We start from the raw sequence: 19,432 nt of genomic DNA on the forward strand, positions 1-19,432 counted from the left end.
GTTTTATTTCAATCTCTGTTAACGAAAAAAAAATTCTATCAAAAATTCAAATTTGTAAAATGAAAAAAATAATACAAGAACTGGATTTTGCAAATGAAAATTTATCGAACACACCTACGACTTAGTAAACCAAAAGATGAATTAGTGAAATTTTGTAAACAATGTCATTTATCGAAAACGAGTTGAATTGATTCTACAAAAATGGTCGAGGACGGGTTGAACTGTTGCAAAACTGGTCAACGATGGGTACTGATTCTAAAAAAATGTCGATGACAGGTTGAATTGATTCTGCAAAAATGGTTGAGGATGGATTGAATTGATTTTGTGGAAATTTTGAATTGATTAAGCAAAAATGGTTAATGACAAGTTGAACTGATTCTGCAAAAGCAGTCGATGACGGGATGAACTAATTCTGCAAAAATGTTGAACTGATTCTGCAAAAATGGCCGAGGACGGGTTGAACTAATTTAGTAAAAATGATCGATGATGGGTTGAACTAATTCTGCAAAAACGGTCGATGACAGGTTGAACTGATTCTGCACAAACGGTCAAGGACAGGTTGAACTGATTTTGCAAAAATGGTCAATAATAAGTTGAATTGCAGGAGGAATGGTTGAATTGATTCTACAAAAACGGTCGAAAATGGGTTGAACTGATTCTGCAAAAATAACCGAGGATGGGTTGGACTAATTTTAGTAATAAATTATACAAATTGATTCTGCATATAATTTCAAAACTGATTCTGTAGAAATAGTCAAAGATGGGTTAAGCTTATGGCACATTAATTTTGTTGGAGTTATGAAGGCTGAATTCTATTATTAGCCCTAAAGCCTTAAAGGTATGGCTGATATTTTAAAACATTATTTTTTACAAGAGATAATCTTGAAGTGGGAACAAAACTCCCATGAAAAAATGTATAATAACTTAAATAAGTATGGTGGCATAATGTTTAGTTTATTTATGTTTTTTCATTTGATTAATCAAATAAGTAAAATCTTTTGTAAACTAGAAAATCTTTTCACTTGGTAGCTCGTTCTTCATCTTCTTCTTCTTCCTCCTTTCTCCCCATAATCCCCACCTCCCACTATTCGATTTGCCTTTCTAGACCAACCCATTTTTGTCCTCGACCCTAAAAATGGGCAAGTGGACGTAGTCCCAGCGGTCGACGTCCTCCAGAAGCTTGAAAGACAGGACCTTGTTGTCCACCTCCACGTCGAACTCATACGCCACCGAATGCCCCACCTGCGCGTCCCTCAAATGTCCCTCAAATCGAACCCTGACACCTTCAAATCCTCCACTTGAAACCTTCACACTTGGTTTTAAGAAGACAAAACCCAGAAAATTCGAAGCCAACCCTAGATTTGCTAAAATCATCGTTGCTTTGGCAATTTAGGAAATCGACGCTATCCAAAAGCCTAGCAACAACGGCCATGGAAATGCAGCGGTGTAGTTCCGGGCACCGCGCAGACCACCAATAATGGTAAGTGCTTGGTGTGGAGTGATATCAATGAGTGCTTTCTGATTGTTTTGAACATTATGTTAGATCTAGGGGTGATAATCGGGTTATTATGGATGGTAGGAGGTGATGTCGGCGACGGCCATGGAAAGAGAGGGATGAAAGGATGGAGGGAGGGTTGGGTGGCGCAGAGAAGGGTCAGGAGGGAAGGTTGGGTGGGAGCGTGGGTGAGGGTAGGCGAGGCCCAGATTTTAAAAAAAAAAATTTATTATTTGACAATGGATGATAAATGATGATAAATGCATAAGAGATGGGTGGGGGTTGCAGAGGAGATGAGGGAGGGTGGGGGTTGCAAAGGAAAGAACGAAGGGAAGGGGTTGGGGGAAGGTATGAGCTTGATGATGGAAGTGTGGTGGCTGCGGTAGAGGGTGGAGAGTCAGTTTTTTTAGTTCTACGGCAAAAAGCTTGACGCGAAACTTGCGCTGGAAAACAACGGCGTCTTTTCCGCGGAGTTTGCAGCACCAAGAGAGGGTGAAGGTGGAAGGATGTTCGAATGAGGAAGAGGCGGCGGAAGTTGGATTGGTGGATTGAGTGGATCGCTGGGTGCATAGGGTGTGGCGAGGGGTGAAGACTGGATGGGTGACGTCGACTGACATTTAGGATTTGCACATATGGGTGGAGGTTGAGCGGCGGCGAGGTGGAGTGATGGCACGTAGGTAGGGTTTCAGAAATGGGTTGGTCTAGAAAGGCAAATTGGCTGGTGGGACGTGGGGATTCTGGGGAGAAAGGAAGAGAAGAAAGGAAGAAGAAGAAGAAGAAGAAAAGAGAGAGAGAAAAAAATCCACATCACCTCTGAAGAGAAGAAAGAAAGAAAGAAAGAAAAAAGCATGTGGACCCCTTAATGACACGTGGTGCCCAGTCATTGTCCACATGGGTGCCACATCATCACTTAACAGGAGACTTAACAATTTGACTAACAGATGTATGAGACTGTCCCAAAATTTACACTTTAGGTATGACTCTGGGATGAAAAAAGATGTACTAAATGTTGAAAACCACGAAACATGAGGGTAGTAAACAGAGATTTACCCTTTTTTTAATAGCATTTTGTACTACTTTGTGCCACAGCAACTCCAACCTTAGTTTTATCTTCCACTCGAAGGGATCACTCTGTGTCATCTGCATGCTTTTATTTTTTATTTTATTTTATGAAACATTTTTAGTTAAATTATAACTTTTTACATTGAAAATCCATGGTACTTGAGTTTGTCCATCATAAATTATTTTGGTCATTCCGTTAAAAATTGTTAATATCTCCATTAGGTAAAGGAGTTGGTTTGATAAAAATACCCTAAAGAAGGTGGTCACATGGTTGTTCACGAAATGACTAAAATGATTTGTAGTGGACAAACTCATAGATCCACTTCTATCTATTTTCATTGTCAAATGACCAAAATAAGAAGTTATGCTATTCTCAAAGACCATTTTAGTAAAAGGAAAAAAAAAAAAAAAAAAAAACCTTTTTGTGAATTACCTACAGTTCAGTTTATTCACCACCCACTTTATTCTCACATGATTCAATTTGTGGATGTAATTCTTTCCATTGGATTTTAATTCCGTATCTCCACAATCACAATGCAGAAGAAATAGTTTGTAAATTTTCTGGGGTTTGAGGCATTGAGCTGCCTGGTCTAAGCATAAATGTAGGACCTTAATAGAACGGACAATCAGAGACATGAGTGAATTAGACTACAACTCTTTTTCTGAGTGTGCTGTGCAGTCACTGACTGACTGCATGAAGAATTTGAATTGGTGCCGGAGTACTGATACATTTATTTCCAACAATGTCAAATTAGGAAAAACGAAAACAAACAATCGTGCATTGGATGAGTAGGGTTGTGTAGGGATTTTCAAGTTAAACACGGATAATCCGAGAACCTCGTCCTCAAGTACAATCTATTCATACAGATAGTCAAGTAGAGATGCAGAAACTTGTAAGAACATATTGAATATTGAATCTTCTATAAATCCACTGAACTCCACGATCGATACTATACACTGAACATGTGTGTACAAGGGAATCACATTCGGACTCAAGATCTGTGTTACATACAAATCATTTTCACTTCTCCCTCAGCATCCTACTTGTATAATGCATTTGATATCGGGGAAAATTTTTGAAGTCCAAGAGGAAGAGAGCCAAAGAACAACTGGCTTCAAAGGATGATGGTATAGGAAGACTCAAAATAATCGGGAAAAGAAGATTACCGCAATTAAAATAGTTCACTATCTTTACTCGGCAGCCTTTTTCCTCCTACCACCACGTCTTGGAGTAACAGTGACAGGCTCTTCAGCCTCTTCCGGTGGTTGCTGATTATTTACAAGATCTTTTGACGAATTTATTTGACTTCTTAGCCGCAATATTTCACCCTTGGCAGATGCCAATTCCTCTTCCAATTTTTTGCTTCTCTTCTCCAGACCCTCCCTTTCCTCGCCTAGTCTCATGACAAGATTATGGACATCTTCCATGCTTTCTCGGGCCTCTTTGGACGCAATCTTATGCTCTGTTAGGGAATTGTAAACCACCTCTTTCTCATCTTCAAGGCTAGAAATTAGAGAATTAGCCGTCTCTAAATCTTGGGAAAGCACCATTGCATTTCGGTTCATCTCATCCAGTGCTTTGGTAGCCTCTTCCAGGTCTGTTTCAAGAGATTTCCGAGACTCCTTGTCCTTCGAAATCTGTTTCTCCAAAGCTTTAACTTCTTTTTTCAAAGAAGAAACTAGCTCCTTTTCTTCTTTTAGATCACTTGAAGCTCTTTCAGCTTTTTTGTAGACATCAACCAACTCCTCCTGCAGGCTATCACGTTTTTCTGCAACAACTGTTAGTTCATGGGACAGAACTTGCAGCTCCTCATTTGTCTTCTTCAGAAGTTCTTTTGCTGCAGAAAGCTCACCAGCAACCGCATCACCACTTAACGTAGCCTCATCAAGGGTTCTCTGCAGTGATTCCGTAACTCCAGTAAACTTGGCCTGAACCCTAGAGATCTCAGCTTCAAGTTCCATGTACAAAGTTTTTGACTGTTTTAATTGATTTTCCAGATTGGAAGCTTCACTTCTTGATTTTGCAAGAGCTTCCTGAGTGCTCTGGAGTTCATGTTTCAAATTCGTTTCAATTTCCAGTTCTCTATCCAGAAGTTCCTTCAAGTTTTCCTTCTCTCGGGTCAAATCAGCAATTAATTCTTTGTTTCTACTCATGCCACTCAGAGCAAGTTCAAGCTTTTCCTTTAGCTGCTGAAATTTCTCTTCCCTTTCTCCCAAAAGCTTAGCATCCAAATCCGCCTTTCTACAGGAGGATGTTTTCAGATTATTGTATTCCTCCTGAATAGCATCAAACTCCCTCTTCGAATCATCTAATTCAGAAGTTAAAGAACTAACTGTTGCATTCAGTTCATCGAGAGAGGAATTTTTCAATTCTAATTCCTTTTGATTTTTCAGGAGTTCATCTTTCAACATTTGACTATCTAAAAGTGCATTCGTTAGTTCATCCCTCCTTTGATTGTAGGTAGCTTTCAAGTCCCTCAACTCCAAATCTTTTTCGGCAAGAGAAGAGCCAAGACTTCGGACATTGTTTTCTTTATCCTTGATTTCTGAATTGAGCAAATCAATCCTTCCCTGTAGGACTTCAATTGAGTTTTGCTTTTCCTTCAAATTCTCTTCAAGTACTACCTTATCTTCTCCGGCCTTTGAAAGGTTGGTTTTAATACTGTCAATTTGAGTTTTAAGCTCCTCAATCAATTTCTTTTCACCATTTAACTCCTTTCCTAAGCTTGCAATTGTACTTTTTGCCAAACTCAGTTGGCTTGTTAAAGAATTCTGCTCTTCCTTTGCCTTTGCAAGTTGCTTGCTACGTTCTTCCTGTTCACCTAGTAACTTGGATTCATAGCATTTCCCCAATGAAACAATAGCAGCTTCCTTTTCTTTCAGCTTGGTCTTCATCTGTGCATTTTCAACCAAAGTAAATGTGGGTTAAATCAAACAAAGCATCTAAAAGTATTTTTATGAACAGAACCCAAAAGTAAAGGAGTATGATCTTTCGAGCTCAGAGACTCGTACATTAACGGGTAGAGCTTAGTATGCATTTCTATAAAATAGAGAAACCAGGTAAGAAAAAGGGACCGCCAGAGTGGGGATTGTTTTCAAGGAAGCATTTAAGAACACAAGATTGGGAAACAAGTTAAAAGACGCATTACATTTTTTTGTACATTTTGAAGTTCCTTTTCAAAGAGACTGGACTCCCGTCAGCATCTATGGTATGTCTGTGTTGTCTCAGCATGTAAAGAAAAGCTTTTTCTGTGGTATTGAATAGAGACTTACAGATTCGACTATGGCATCAGTGGCTTTCTTTTCTGACCGAGTCAATGCATAGAGCGCACCAAGGACACCAGAACTGAAAATACCAATGCCATTCAGGAGAGACAAAACGGGATTTGGAGCTGCATTTGTTTGAGGTGCTTCCTGTTCAATGAATAACTCACTTCAGAAAATTAAGCCTTATAACAAACAAGTAACAAAATAAAAAGGAAGGGTATTATATACAGATTTTTTTAGGGAGTCTAGTAGACATTCGTAACTTCGTACCTCTGTGTTTTTACTCCCATCTGGTGTCTTTAGCTCACTTTCTTCTAAAAAAAAAGGGAAATAAAGGAACTAATGCATAAACCGCATGAAATGAAATGGAAACTTTTTACAAAAGATAATAATTTATAGTAACACCAGTCCATGTTAAGAAAAGAACTAAAAATGCAGCACATTGTAAGAATCTTCGTAAAAAGAATATATAAAGAGAAGGTTTAGTAAATACCCTAAACTACCCTTGAAATATTATTGCCTAATTAATAGGATCCGCACATATATCCTAACTCCGCACATTTAAAGGATATGAGCTGTGTTTTGTGGAACTCTACTTAAATTCTGCTTGTCTGCATCCTTTTCCCTTAGCTTGGTTGGCAAAATGATGAACAAAGAAACTAAAAATCCAACATGACTTTGGTTGGCAAAATGATGAACAAAGAAACTAAAACTCCAACATGACAATCCATACCAATCCACATATCGCAGATACTCGACATGAAAGGTGTCTTTTAGGCCCACTAATGCTCCACTTAGTATTCAAATATTAAAGAAAATGGACTAAATTTTGGGATATCATCAATTTCTCACTTAAAATTACCTGGATGACTTGGGGCAGGACTTGTGCTGTGCCTGGCTAATCTGCTAAACTACACAAATTCTGCTGCTATTTTGAGTTGCTAAAAGAAGAAACTGACTCGCAGAACAGCTGATCCGACAATAAATTTAAGTAGCTGGCCTGGCATTAAGTTTAACTAACAAACTAAACAAGCTTAAAACAACCTAAAACATGTCAGATTTTCTCTTTAGTCCTGATTAAGCATTCAAAGTCACGAATGATGGGTAGAACTTACCCCTACAAAACCATCTTGTAAGGGAAGGGTGTCCAAGGGCTTATAAACTATCCAACGATACACTATTTGTTTCAAACTTTCAATATGGGGCATTTTGGACGAGACAATCCATAACACTTATGCACCATACATCCTCGTTTACCTGTGTTTCTGCACTCATCTACCACCCTAAACCCTAAACCCCAAAACAATCATACAAATTACAATCACTTATGTTTACAAGTAGAAACTTCCCACTTGATAAAGTGCAAAGGCAATACACCATAACCATTCTAGAATCTAGAATTGCCTAATCACAATCAGATTTTCGATCTTTATTGGCAATAGCACCCCTTAAACTAAAACTGCATTATCAAAACCCCTAATCCATTTACAGAATCTTGAGTCAACACTCACCAGTCACTTCAAACAGAAAAAGAATATCCTTTTGTAAAGAATAAGAAGAACTCATTCAAATTCTAATAAGTTTCTCAAAAGACTATTTGCAACAAACCCAAATCTTTAAAATGGCAAACAAGTAACAAACCCAATAAGCTTTTTGCCTTAAAAATTCGATTACAGCGAAAATTTTCCATTTTCCATTTCCCAAAAGTTTCATGATCTCCAATCCCACCCACCAAGAAGAAAGAAACCAATTTGAATCACAATGAAAGTTCAACTTACTAGTGGCCAAGCCTTCAAGAGCAGTGGCCCTGAGCTGCAAGAGTGGAAGAACTGAAATACCCACAAATAGAATAGCCCTCCTCATGCTACACACACCGTCGTTCGAGTCCTCCTGGCGCAGGGACGCCATTGGTACCACCGTCCTTCTCCTCCTGGTCTCTGCACTCCCAGAGGTGGAACACAGGAAAATGGGGTGAGAAGAAGAACAAGAAGAAGAGGGGAAAGGAGAGAGGGAGAGGGGAGAGTGCAAAAAGCAAGAGCTCCCCATCAGAAAGTCCATTGCTTTTGTTTCTTGATTGATTGATTTGTTTGCCTCTGGCCTGGTTGGGATTAAGGGGATAGTGTGTTGAGCTCTCAGGCAGAGCTTTTGCTCTTTTTTTTTTAAGTTTTTCGGTTTCAGTTGGCGTCTCTATGGCTGATGGTGAAAGATACACAAACCATCCAACTTTCATGTTCGTTTCCTCTTTTTCGAAGGATAAGCTGAATAAACCATTTTTTAGATCAACTTTGTAAATTAAGTGACATGTTATTAATATGAAATAAGTACATTAATTAACAATGAAATAATAATATAATCATTAACAATCACATCATATTGGTTTACAAAATTCGATTTAAATAGATGATTTCTCTAACATTACTCATTTTTAATTATATTATCCTTTTTCTAATATCAAACAATAATTTTTAATTAGGCTTAAATGTTATAATGGTCCATGTGTTTTAGTCATTATGTCAATTTAGTTCATATGCTTTCAATTTGGCCAATTGGTCCTTGTTTTTATCTCTGTTAGTCAATTAAGGATATTTCTATTTAATTTCTATACATAATTTATAAATTATTATAAAAGGAGCTTTATATATTGAGACAAAAACTTTTACTATATTTCAAGGAACTTCACTAGTTTTTAAACATGTCAAGGAGGGACAAAAACATAAAAATAACTAAAGCCTAGCCCAATGTTTTAAAATATCAATCATACCTCTAAAGCTTTTGGGCTATTAATAGAATTCAGCCCTCATAACTCCAACAAAATTAATGAGTCATAACCTTAACTCATCTTTGACTATTCCTGCATAATCAGCTTTGAAACTATATGCATAATCAGCTTTGAAACTATATGCATAATTGTGACAGCCCGTCCCTAATTTTAAGAATTTTTAAAGTTTTCATAAAGGATTTTACAAAAATGCCCTTTGAAGGTACGTGCATTATTCGAGGTTAATCACCATGTCGTGCCATCTAAGATTTGTTTTCTTGATATATCCCCGTAGTACTCGTCGTTACGGACGCGTGGGCGCAGACGGTTCGTGATTTGGAGTTATATCGAGGAAGTTATTAAAGTTTGAAGTTGGGATTTTAAGGAATTATAATTTTAGTAAAATATAGAAATTCTTTTATGAAAATGGACGGCCCAGATTTAATGATGAATGAAATGGATGGTTGGGATGAGAGAAAGTTTTGTGTGTGTGTGTGTGCGTGAGAAGAAAACAGAAAAGAAGAGGGATTGGGCAAAGCTGCCCAATCGGAGAAGAAGGAGGAGAGACCGAATGGGGAGAAGAGAGAGGGAGAAGCTGACCAACTAGAGGAAGGAAAGGAGGAAAGGAGAGAGGGCGAGAAGCGGAGGAGAGAAGGAAGAAATGGGTTTTCCCCAACCCGTATACCCGTGCAACCCGCGACTTCCAATCGGCGGGTTTTCGCCATTTTCGTCCAATTTTCCGACGAATTGAATCAAGGTACCACTCCCAATCATCATCTAGGCCTTCCCTCTTCACGTTTCACCCCAAGAATCATTGAATTTCGTTGTGATTTCGCGAAGAACACCCCTACGGGTGCCGCGACCCTTTTGTTTAAATTCTCCAAATTTTGAAATGTTTTCTTTCAATTACTAACACCATTAGCATTCCTTTAGGACCTAAAACAAAGCCCAAGAGGTAATTGAGGCGTTGGAACAAGTTTGAAGGTCGAATTGGAAACACCCAATTCTAGGGTTCTTCACGGTTTTGGTGAAATTGAAGCACTTCCAGGCCAAATTGGCCTTGGCCTCAGGTATGAAAGTTGTTCTACTCATTGAGATCTTCAAATCTGCAAATTTTAGTAATTTTTGGAAATAGTTGAATTTTCCGGCGAGCCGGGGCGGCCAACCGCCACCCGCGGCGGCCCGCGCGGCGGCGCGTGGCCAATGGCCCGCCAATGTCATTATTAGCTTGTGATTAAGGTTCTAGGTTCTGTTTTGATAATTGATGGACGTAAATTGAATAATTGAACCTAAGTTGGTTACGATTCGTGGTTAGGTGAAAATGTGAATTGACGATCCGACCGTTGGATCGTCACCAAACTTTGATACGTTGTAATACGTAATATTTGAGGATTATAGGAATTTACGGATTGAGAATCCGATTTACGGATCTTCCGGAATTGAAGTTGTAAGTTCATAAAATAGAATGTTAACAGTCACTTAGTTTTGGAAATTGACGGAGATCCGACCGTTGGATGGTACTGAAATTTTAGGATGTTGTCCTAGAGGTATATTGTGGACCTCTGGAAGTTACGGATTTGAAATCTGAGTTGTAAATCATCCGGATCGAATTACGTAGTGACGTGTCTTATATAAGTTATGTATTCTATCGGCAGGATTTCTGAGGTTGGGTTTGATTATTGTTCTAGGCGCTAATCTTCATGACGCCTTGATGTGTGGTGCTAGGGAGTTGTTGGGCGAACTCCAGGTGAGTGGGCAGTTTTGTTTTTGTACTACCTTTATACTATTGATTTTTCCCAGAAAATGAATTTATATGAAAATATGTTTTAAAAATGCCATGCATAGAATTATTTGAAAAATGTGAATTGCGTATGAGTTATATGATTGATATATGATGCATACATGTTGCATGGTGCGGTGGAGGCACAGGTAAGTCAGGTGAGTTCATTATTCATTTAATTGATTGTTGATAAGATGTTTAAGCTCATACCTGCACCCTAGGTGTTAGTGCTTATTTTATTCACCACACCGCACGCTCGCCTTGGATCCAAGTAGGTGGATGTCGTACAGACCATGTGAGGGTTCCGACATGCTAGTCGTATAGATCACTAGGCGTGATTCCGACTAGTGGGTGACCTTAGTTATGCGCGCTGATGATATGATGAGAGAAGCACTAGAGCGTATTTTTACACCTTTCATCGTATAGACTACCTTACGTAGTTCCGAGTGATGTGCAGAGTAGGGCCGTATAGGTCACTGTGGTGACTCCGGCTTAGTGAGATATTGAGCTATTGAATTAATCGTATAGGACCAACTGCAGGGTCTCCGATTGATTCCTTATTTCACCTGATTTATATTTTGATTTATGGCATGACATGTTTTTCTTGAAAAATGTTAAAGATTTGGAATTCAAGTTTTGAGATTTCATATGGTTTTATATATATATATATATTTTTTTTCTGAAAAGTGTTAAAGGTTTGAGATTTGAGATTTTTGCTTATATATATGTTTATATATATGCTATTTTCTGGGAAAGTATACAGGTTTTACGGTGAGGGGTTAGAAATGTTTTAAATGAAAAGTTTTCGAAAAACTTTGTTTTACTGACCCACTCAATTTTGTTTTGCGCCCCTCCAGGTTCAAGTTAGCAGAGCTTTGGTGGCCACGAGGAATCCAACGGTGTTCTGACAGAATTCACAAAAGTAAGACTCACCCTCGGGTGTGTTATCTTAGTAATTGGAAATTTTTTTAAAGCTTCCGAACTGTGTAAATGGTTACGTCACTCTCACGTGATGGCCAGCACGCCCTCCTTCGGGACGGGGTGTGTCAGTTGGTATCAGAGCCTAGGTTGCAATTCTGGACATCTTGAGAATTTCCTAGTGTTTTCTGTCAGAACTATACCGCCTCGTAGCGAGCCACGTAGTTCGGATGAGCCTAAATTCCCTGATATAGTAGTTTGGGGGGGAACTATTGCCATTGTGATTCAGTCTATTATCTAAAGGAACCTTGAGACTGGTTATAAGTTAAATTTGAATACAGACTTGCCTTGTTTCCATTCGGATGTTGTTACTAATCCGGTCGAGGTGTTATGTCGTTTTTGGCTGGATAATAAGAAGAAGTGACGTTCTTTGGCGACCACAATCCATTGTACTTTTTACCAAGAGTTTACGAGATGTTGTTGGGCTTTAAAGACTTTGAGAATATGATCAGCGAGAGTAAAGAGGAATAAGAAAGGAATGAGAATCAGAATAAGACGATAAAGTTAAAGATTCGTCATATCAAAGACCTCGGAGGACTCAGAGCTTCAAAGGAAGTGAAATTAGAGCTAATTTTCCCAGCTTAGGTTTTACTGCCACTGGTCAGATGCGAAGTGATAGATTTACTAGTGATCCCAGATTTCTGAGACAAGATGACTCTGGTAGAGGAAATGTATATTTGTGCCATAGGTATAATATTAGACACTTTGGAGAGTGTGGGAATCAGTGAATGTGTTCATGTGGACGGATGGGACATAGAGGTATGAATTGTCCCTGAGATCAGTTGTTACCCAACAGTCTTCCTTAACATATCACTTGGAAAATTGACGGGTAAGTCGTACAGGTCACTATATGTGACTTCGACTTATGAGCTAGCATGGATAGTCAAGTTGTAGACTCAGTCGCACAGGTCATTCTAGCTGACTCCAACTGATATATTTCTTATTATGGATGATGTTGCCAAAGAAAGTAATGTTGGAGCACGATCGAGGCGTATTTATGTATTTCTAAGGAAGAACAAGATAATATTACACATTCAGGAATTGTTACTTACTTATCGAGACAACATTGGGTTATTTGTATTGCGGGCTGCATACCGTAATATTTATAACTTATTTGTTGGATTCGTTAAGCAAGTAAACAGGTAGGTCATCCTACGTTAGTATGGTGCTATTTAGGGTGTCCGGTGATGGTGAAAAATGTCATGTCGGTGAATTTTATTCCGTTGGATATTGTGGATTTTGAGGTGATTTTTGGCACAAAGTGGGTGCAGAATAAATGTGCCAAGCTAGATTGCTATGGGGAATCAGTTAATTTTTGTCGACCTGGATGACCAGAGGTTACTTTTGGGGGTAAGTAAAGTGGAGTGAGTCATGCCATTATTCATGTTGAGAGAGCAAAGAAGATTGTTATCAAAAGGCTGCCAAGATATTTAGTTCATATGGTGCTAAATGATGTTGATCCTAATAGTATGGAAGATGTAAAGATGGTTAGACATTTTCCTGGTGTATTTCCAAATGACTTACCTAGATTACCGCCAGGCAGAGATGTGGGTTCCATTATTGAATTGTTTTTAGGTACAAATCCTATGTTAGAGATTGGTTCAGGTTGAGTTAAAAGTTCCATTCAACTTATTATATCACATTGGAAAAGCTTCGGTTTATTTGTGAGGAAGAAAGTGGACATTAAGGCTAGGCATTGATATTAGGTAATTGAATCGGGTAACGATTGAGAACTGTTATCCATTGTTGTGTATTGATGATTATTTGATCAGCTCTGAGGCGCCTGGGTACTTTCTGAGATTGACTAGAGGTCTGAATGATATTAGTTGAAGATTAACAGTGAGGATGTTCAAAAGACTGAATCCAGGACTCGTTATGGTCATTTCAAGTTAGGATGCCATACGGAGTGACGAATGCACCTGCTACTTTTATGAGTTTGCTGAAGGAAGTATTCCAGTGATATCTGGACCGGGTTGTTATTGTTTGCCATTGACGAGATTGATAAGATTAGAGCAGTGCATGCTAGATATTTAAAGTTGGTGTTGCAAAGATTGAGGGAACGTTGATGTATGCTAAGTTTAGCAAATGCTAATGTTGGATAAATTAATTATATCTACTTAAGGTATTCAAATGGATTCTTAAAAGAGTAGCAACGATTGAGAATTTGGAACAATTGCGAACTGTGACTGAGGTTCAGAGTTTTCTCGGATTAGCAGGATATTGTCGATAGTTCGTCCAAGATTTTAATTATTGCTTCGCCCTTGGCGAGATTGATGAGAAAAGAGGTTAAGTTTGAGTGGGATGAAAAATTATGAGTAGAGCTTCAGCAAGTAAAGTATTCCCTCACTCATGCATCTGTTTTCACACTCCCAGACGATAGTGGTAATTATGTGGTCTATAGTAATACTTCTTTGAATGTTCTTGAATGCGCATTGATGCAGCATGGTAGGATGATTGCCTATGCTTCATGGCCATTGGGATCTCATAAGATGAATTACCCTACGTGTGATTTGGAATTGGCGGCTATCATTCTTACTTTGAAGTTATGGAGACATTATATTATTGGTGAGAAATGCAAGATTTTAATGAATCATAAGAGTCTCCAATATATGTTTACGCTGAGAGATATTAATCTTAGGCAACAAAGGTGGATTGAGTTGCTTAGTGATTATGATTGTGCGACTAGGGTGGTCGAGCTAATATTGTGGCTGATGCATTTAGTAGGAAGACCCCAGTGAGAATTAATGCTTGGTACGCTTGCTATGTTCATCTTCTTGTGGATTTGAAATCTACTAGAGTAAAGTTGGGTATCGAAAAATCGAGAAGAAGCCTTATTTGCTAATTTCCAAGTTGGATCCATTTGGTAGATCGTACTCGAGACTCAAGCGTTTGACGAAGAAATTCAAGAATTTATTTAAAGCAAGGAATAACGGGAAAAAGAAAGACCTTAGAGTTAGAGAATCAGATGACAAGCTTATGCAAGGGAACAAAGTGTTTATGCCTAATGGTGTGGAATTAAAGAAAGCAATTTTGACGATGTACATTATTCCACTTCTACAATGCATCCCGAAAGTACTAAGATTTATCATACCATTCGTTCATGTACTATTGACGGGTATGAAAAGAGGAATGGCGAAGTATGTTAGTAGGCGTATCATCAGTCATCAGGTTAAAGCAGAAAGAAATAAGTCTTTTGGAATAATGTAGTCATTTCCCATTCCACGGCGGAAATGGGAGAATATTACTATGGATTTCGTGGACAAGCTTCCTCGTATACAAAATAGTTAGGTTGGAATTTGAATAATAATTGATCGACTTGTGACGTCAGCGTATGTTACTTCAGTATGAGAACATCAACCTTTCCAGATAAGCGCAACAGTTATTTATTTGTTTTATGGAAAAAGGAGATTGGGATCTGTTAAACTTCTTGGGTATGTTGGTCCCTTCAGTTTGTTCCCTAGAGTAACGCCATAAGGCCGTTGAAAGCTATGTCTTGTGTTTCGAAATTGTTAGAATTGGGGACGGATGATATTCAAGACTCTGAGTTTGGTGAAAATTTATGGAGGAATCTTTCAGTGGAAGAAACTACTTGAAAGTCAGAGAATCGAATGAGAGAGTTGTGTTTCGGGCTGTTTTATGGATATTGCTGGATTGTAAAGATTGTGTAAATTTCGGGGACGAAATTTCTTTAAGGTGGGTAGATTGTGACAGCCCGTCCCTAATTTTAAGAATTTTTAAAGTTTTCATAAAGGATTTTACAAAAATGCCCTTTGAAGGTACGTGCATTATTCGAGGTTAATCACCATGTCGTGCCATCTAAGATTTGTTTTCTTGATATATCCCCGTAGTACTCGTCGTTACGGACGCGTGGGCGCAGACGGTTCGTGATTTGGAGTTATATCGAGGAAGTTATTAAAGTTTGAAGTTGGGATTTTAAGGAATTATAATTTTAGTAAAATATAGAAATTCTTTTATGAAAATGGACGGCCCAGATTTAATGATGAATGAAATGGATGGTTGGGATGAGAGAAAGTTTTGTGTGTGTGTGTGTGCGTGAGAAGAAAACAGAAAAGAAGAGGGATTGGGCAAAGCTGCCCAATCGGAGAAGAAGGAGGAGAGACCGAATGGGGAGAAGAGAGAGGGAGAAGCTGACCAACTAGAGGAAGGAAAGGAGGAAAGGAGAGAGGGCGAGAAGCGGAGGAGAGAAGGAAGAAATGGGTTTTCCCCAACCCGTATACCCGTGCAACCCGCGACTTCCAATCGGCGGGTTTTCGCCATTTTCGTCCAATTTTCCGACGAATTGAATCAAGGTACCACTCCCAATCATCATCTAGGCCTTCCCTCTTCACGTTTCACCCCAAGAATCATTGAATTTCGTTGTGATTTCGCGAAGAACACCCCTACGGGTGCCGCGACCCTTTTGTTTAAATTCTCCAAATTTTGAAATGTTTTCTTTCAATTACTAACACCATTAGCATTCCTTTAGGACCTAAAACAAAGCCCAAGAGGTAATTGAGGCGTTGGAACAAGTTTGAAGGTCGAATTGGAAACACCCAATTCTAGGGTTCTTCACGGTTTTGGTGAAATTGAAGCACTTCCAGGCCAAATTGGCCTTGGCCTCAGGTATGAAAGTTGTTCTACTCATTGAGATCTTCAAATCTGCAAATTTTAGTAATTTTTGGAAATAGTTGAATTTTCCGGCGAGCCGGGGCGGCCAACCGCCACCCGCGGCGGCCCGCGCGGCGGCGCGTGGCCAATGGCCCGCCAATGTCATTATTAGCTTGTGATTAAGGTTCTAGGTTCTGTTTTGATAATTGATGGACGTAAATTGAATAATTGAACCTAAGTTGGTTACGATTCGTGGTTAGGTGAAAATGTGAATTGACGATCCGACCGTTGGATCGTCACCAAACTTTGATACGTTGTAATACGTAATATTTGAGGATTATAGGAATTTACGGATTGAGAATCCGATTTACGGATCTTCCGGAATTGAAGTTGTAAGTTCATAAAATAGAATGTTAACAGTCACTTAGTTTTGGAAATTGACGGAGATCCGACCGTTGGATGGTACTGAAATTTTAGGATGTTGTCCTAGAGGTATATTGTGGACCTCTGGAAGTTACGGATTTGAAATCTGAGTTGTAAATCATCCGGATCGAATTACGTAGTGACGTGTCTTATATAAGTTATGTATTCTATCGGCAGGATTTCTGAGGTTGGGTTTGATTATTGTTCTAGGCGCTAATCTTCATGACGCCTTGATGTGTGGTGCTAGGGAGTTGTTGGGCGAACTCCAGGTGAGTGGGCAGTTTTGTTTTTGTACTACCTTTATACTATTGATTTTTCCCAGAAAATGAATTTATATGAAAATATGTTTTAAAAATGCCATGCATAGAATTATTTGAAAAATGTGAATTGCGTATGAGTTATATGATTGATATATGATGCATACATGTTGCATGGTGCGGTGGAGGCACAGGTAAGTCAGGTGAGTTCATTATTCATTTAATTGATTGTTGATAAGATGTTTAAGCTCATACCTGCACCCTAGGTGTTAGTGCTTATTTTATTCACCACACCGCACGCTCGCCTTGGATCCAAGTAGGTGGATGTCGTACAGACCATGTGAGGGTTCCGACATGCTAGTCGTATAGATCACTAGGCGTGATTCCGACTAGTGGGTGACCTTAGTTATGCGCGCTGATGATATGATGAGAGAAGCACTAGAGCGTATTTTTACACCTTTCATCGTATAGACTACCTTACGTAGTTCCGAGTGATGTGCAGAGTAGGGCCGTATAGGTCACTGTGGTGACTCCGGCTTAGTGAGATATTGAGCTATTGAATTAATCGTATAGGACCAACTGCAGGGTCTCCGATTGATTCCTTATTTCACCTGATTTATATTTTGATTTATGGCATGACATGTTTTTCTTGAAAAATGTTAAAGATTTGGAATTCAAGTTTTGAGATTTCATATGGTTTTATATATATATATATATTTTTTTTCTGAAAAGTGTTAAAGGTTTGAGATTTGAGATTTTTGCTTATATATATGTTTATATATATGCTATTTTCTGGGAAAGTATACAGGTTTTACGGTGAGGGGTTAGAAATGTTTTAAATGAAAAGTTTTCGAAAAACTTTGTTTTACTGACCCACTCAATTTTGTTTTGCGCCCCTCCAGGTTCAAGTTAGCAGAGCTTTGGTGGCCACGAGGAATCCAACGGTGTTCTGACAGAATTCACAAAAGTAAGACTCACCCTCGGGTGTGTTATCTTAGTAATTGGAAATTTTTTTAAAGCTTCCGAACTGTGTAAATGGTTACGTCACTCTCACGTGATGGCCAGCACGCCCTCCTTCGGGACGGGGTGTGTCAATAATCAGTTTGTATCCTTTATTACTAGAATCAATTCAACTCATCCTTAACCATTTTTGCAGAATCAGCTCAATCATTGATCGACCATTTTTGCATAATCAATTCAACATGTCATCGACTATTTTTGTAGAATCAGTTCAATCAGTCCTTGACCATTTTTCAGAATCAGTTCAACCCTTCCTCTTGCAATTCAACCCATCCTTGACCCTTTTTACAGAATCAATTCAACCCGTCCTCGACCGTTTTTGCAAAATTAGTTTAACCTGCCCTCGACCGTTTTTGCAGAATCAGTTCAACGCAGTTCAATCCATCCTCGACCATTTTTGCTAAATTAGTTCAACCCATCCTCGACCATTTTTGCAGAATCAGTTCAACGTTTTTGCATAATCAGTTCATCCTGTCATCGACCGTTTTTGCAGAATCAGTTCAACCCGTCCTCGACCATTTTTGTTGAATCAGTTCAACGTTTCTACAAAATCAATTCAACCCATCTTCGACCTTTTTTTAGAATCAGTACCCATGTTCGACCTTTTTTTAGAATCAGTACCCATCTTCGACCATTTTTGTAGCAGTGTAACCTGTCCTCGACCTTTTTTGTAGAATCAGTTCAACTCGTCTTCAATAAATAACAATGTTTACAAAATTTCACTAATTCATCTTTTGGTTTATTAAGTCGTAGGTGTGTTCGATAAATTTTCATTTGCAAAATCCAGTTCTTGTATTATTTTTTTTCATGTTACAAATTCAAATTTTTGATAGAATTTTTTCGTTAATAAAGATTGAAATAAAATAGTAGAATTTTGGGGGAGAGAAGCAAGGCAAAGGTCTTCTAATTCAGAATTTGCTTGATTTGAAACTCATCTTAAATTGGTCAATGGAAGGTTGTCTGTGATAAATTGTGTTTGATTTGAATATCATATATTATAAAGCAACAATAACATCCTTCAATCCAATTTCAAGGCACATTTAACTTGAAAAGGGAAAAAAGAAGGGAATTATACCCGTATGACAAATAATTAAAATTAGATGGGAACTTTAATTGTCCAACTAGGAATGGGAATGGGATGGTAAACTGGGTAGAGGTCATAGATCCACGAGTTCATTCATTCATTTGAATAATTAAATTGAATAATTAAATGGAACCAATATTTCTTGAAGAGAGAAAAGGAAAGAGATATAAGTGTGAAAAAGACTTTTCCAGTATAAAGGGTAATTTTGTAACTTACACTCTAGAGAAAAAAAAAGGCAATGATATCATTTTTCACATGTATTAACTTTTGTCTCTCTTTGAAATGTTTAAAAAGTGTTGTCTCAATATACAATTAAGTATTAAAAGTATACTCTATGTGTAATTTTTCCAAAAAAAAAAAGCATGTGGGACCTAGGCTTGCAACATGTCAGCAGCTATCTGGCGACTAGTGTAGACTCGCATTGCCAGAGGAAGTGGATGAGCTACATCAACACCACTCAAAGCCAACAACTGGAAGAAGCATGCAAGCTTTCGCATGGGTGGGCTCCCTTTCCCACTCAAAGTTGTCCCTATGTAGTCCTCAAATGTGAGGAAAATTTTAAAAACTTAGGCCAGTCCTTCTATTATAAAGATTGGAGCTCCGCCCCATCGGAAGTCGTAAAGTCCCTAAATTTAAAAACATACTGATGTAATGGTGGTAGGATTCCATTGGAGATGCTCTTACAACAAGAATGTTGATG

General features: G+C 38.5%; 1 protein-coding gene and 2 long non-coding RNA genes across 6 annotated transcripts; 2 read left to right on the forward strand and 1 right to left on the reverse strand.

The window, feature by feature from the left end:
* Nucleotides 1-3,439: 3,439 nt before the first annotated feature.
* On the reverse strand, nt 3,440-8,052 carry LOC103435049 (MAR-binding filament-like protein 1-1). 2 transcript variants are annotated; one of them, XM_008373451.4, is made up of 4 exons: nt 7,603-8,052; nt 6,095-6,138; nt 5,831-5,971; nt 3,440-5,452 (listed from the first exon to the last, which is right to left on the reverse strand). In XM_008373451.4, the coding sequence occupies exons 1-4, from the start codon at nt 7,880-7,882 to the stop codon at nt 3,749-3,751; spliced, it is 2,169 nt and encodes a 722-aa protein (XP_008371673.2). In that variant the 5' UTR covers nt 7,883-8,052; the 3' UTR covers nt 3,440-3,748. The 2 variants fall into 2 exon arrangements, with proteins under 2 accessions (XP_008371673.2, XP_008371681.2); XM_008373459.4 differs by having other exon boundaries at nt 6,095-6,135; nt 7,603-8,035.
* Nucleotides 8,053-9,122: 1,070 nt separating this feature from the next.
* Nucleotides 9,123-11,401, forward strand: LOC139188189 (uncharacterized). Of its 2 annotated transcripts, none has more exons than XR_011571462.1 (4): nt 9,123-9,339; nt 9,516-9,652; nt 10,238-10,329; nt 11,220-11,401. It is a non-coding gene; the product is annotated as an uncharacterized lncRNA (long non-coding RNA). The 2 variants fall into 2 exon arrangements; XR_011571461.1 differs by having other exon boundaries at nt 10,271-10,329; nt 11,220-11,372.
* A 4,032-nt stretch (nt 11,402-15,433) lies between these two features.
* Nucleotides 15,434-17,786, forward strand: LOC139188190 (uncharacterized). Of its 2 annotated transcripts, none has more exons than XR_011571464.1 (4): nt 15,434-15,650; nt 15,827-15,963; nt 16,549-16,640; nt 17,531-17,786. It is a non-coding gene; the product is annotated as an uncharacterized lncRNA (long non-coding RNA). The 2 variants fall into 2 exon arrangements; XR_011571463.1 differs by having other exon boundaries at nt 16,582-16,640.
* Nucleotides 17,787-19,432: the final 1,646 nt, after the last annotated feature.

Source organism: Malus domestica, chromosome 09 (genome assembly GCF_042453785.1).
Source record: "Malus domestica chromosome 09, GDT2T_hap1".
Lineage (NCBI taxonomy): Eukaryota > Viridiplantae > Streptophyta > Magnoliopsida > Rosales > Rosaceae > Malus > Malus domestica.

Excerpts from the sequence above, each read along its gene's own strand:
- LOC103435049 (XM_008373451.4), bottom strand. The coding sequence starts at position 7,882 with ATGGACTTTCTGATGGGGAGCTCTTGCTTTTTGCACTCTCCCCTCTCC. Across the intron at positions 6,139-7,602 it reads TCTTGAAGGCTTGGCCACTA|AAGAAAGTGAGCTAAAGACA; the intron begins GTAAGTTGAACT and ends CTTTTTTTTTAG. Across the intron at positions 5,972-6,094 it reads ATGGGAGTAAAAACACAGAG|GAAGCACCTCAAACAAATGC; the intron begins GTACGAAGTTAC and ends TTCATTGAACAG.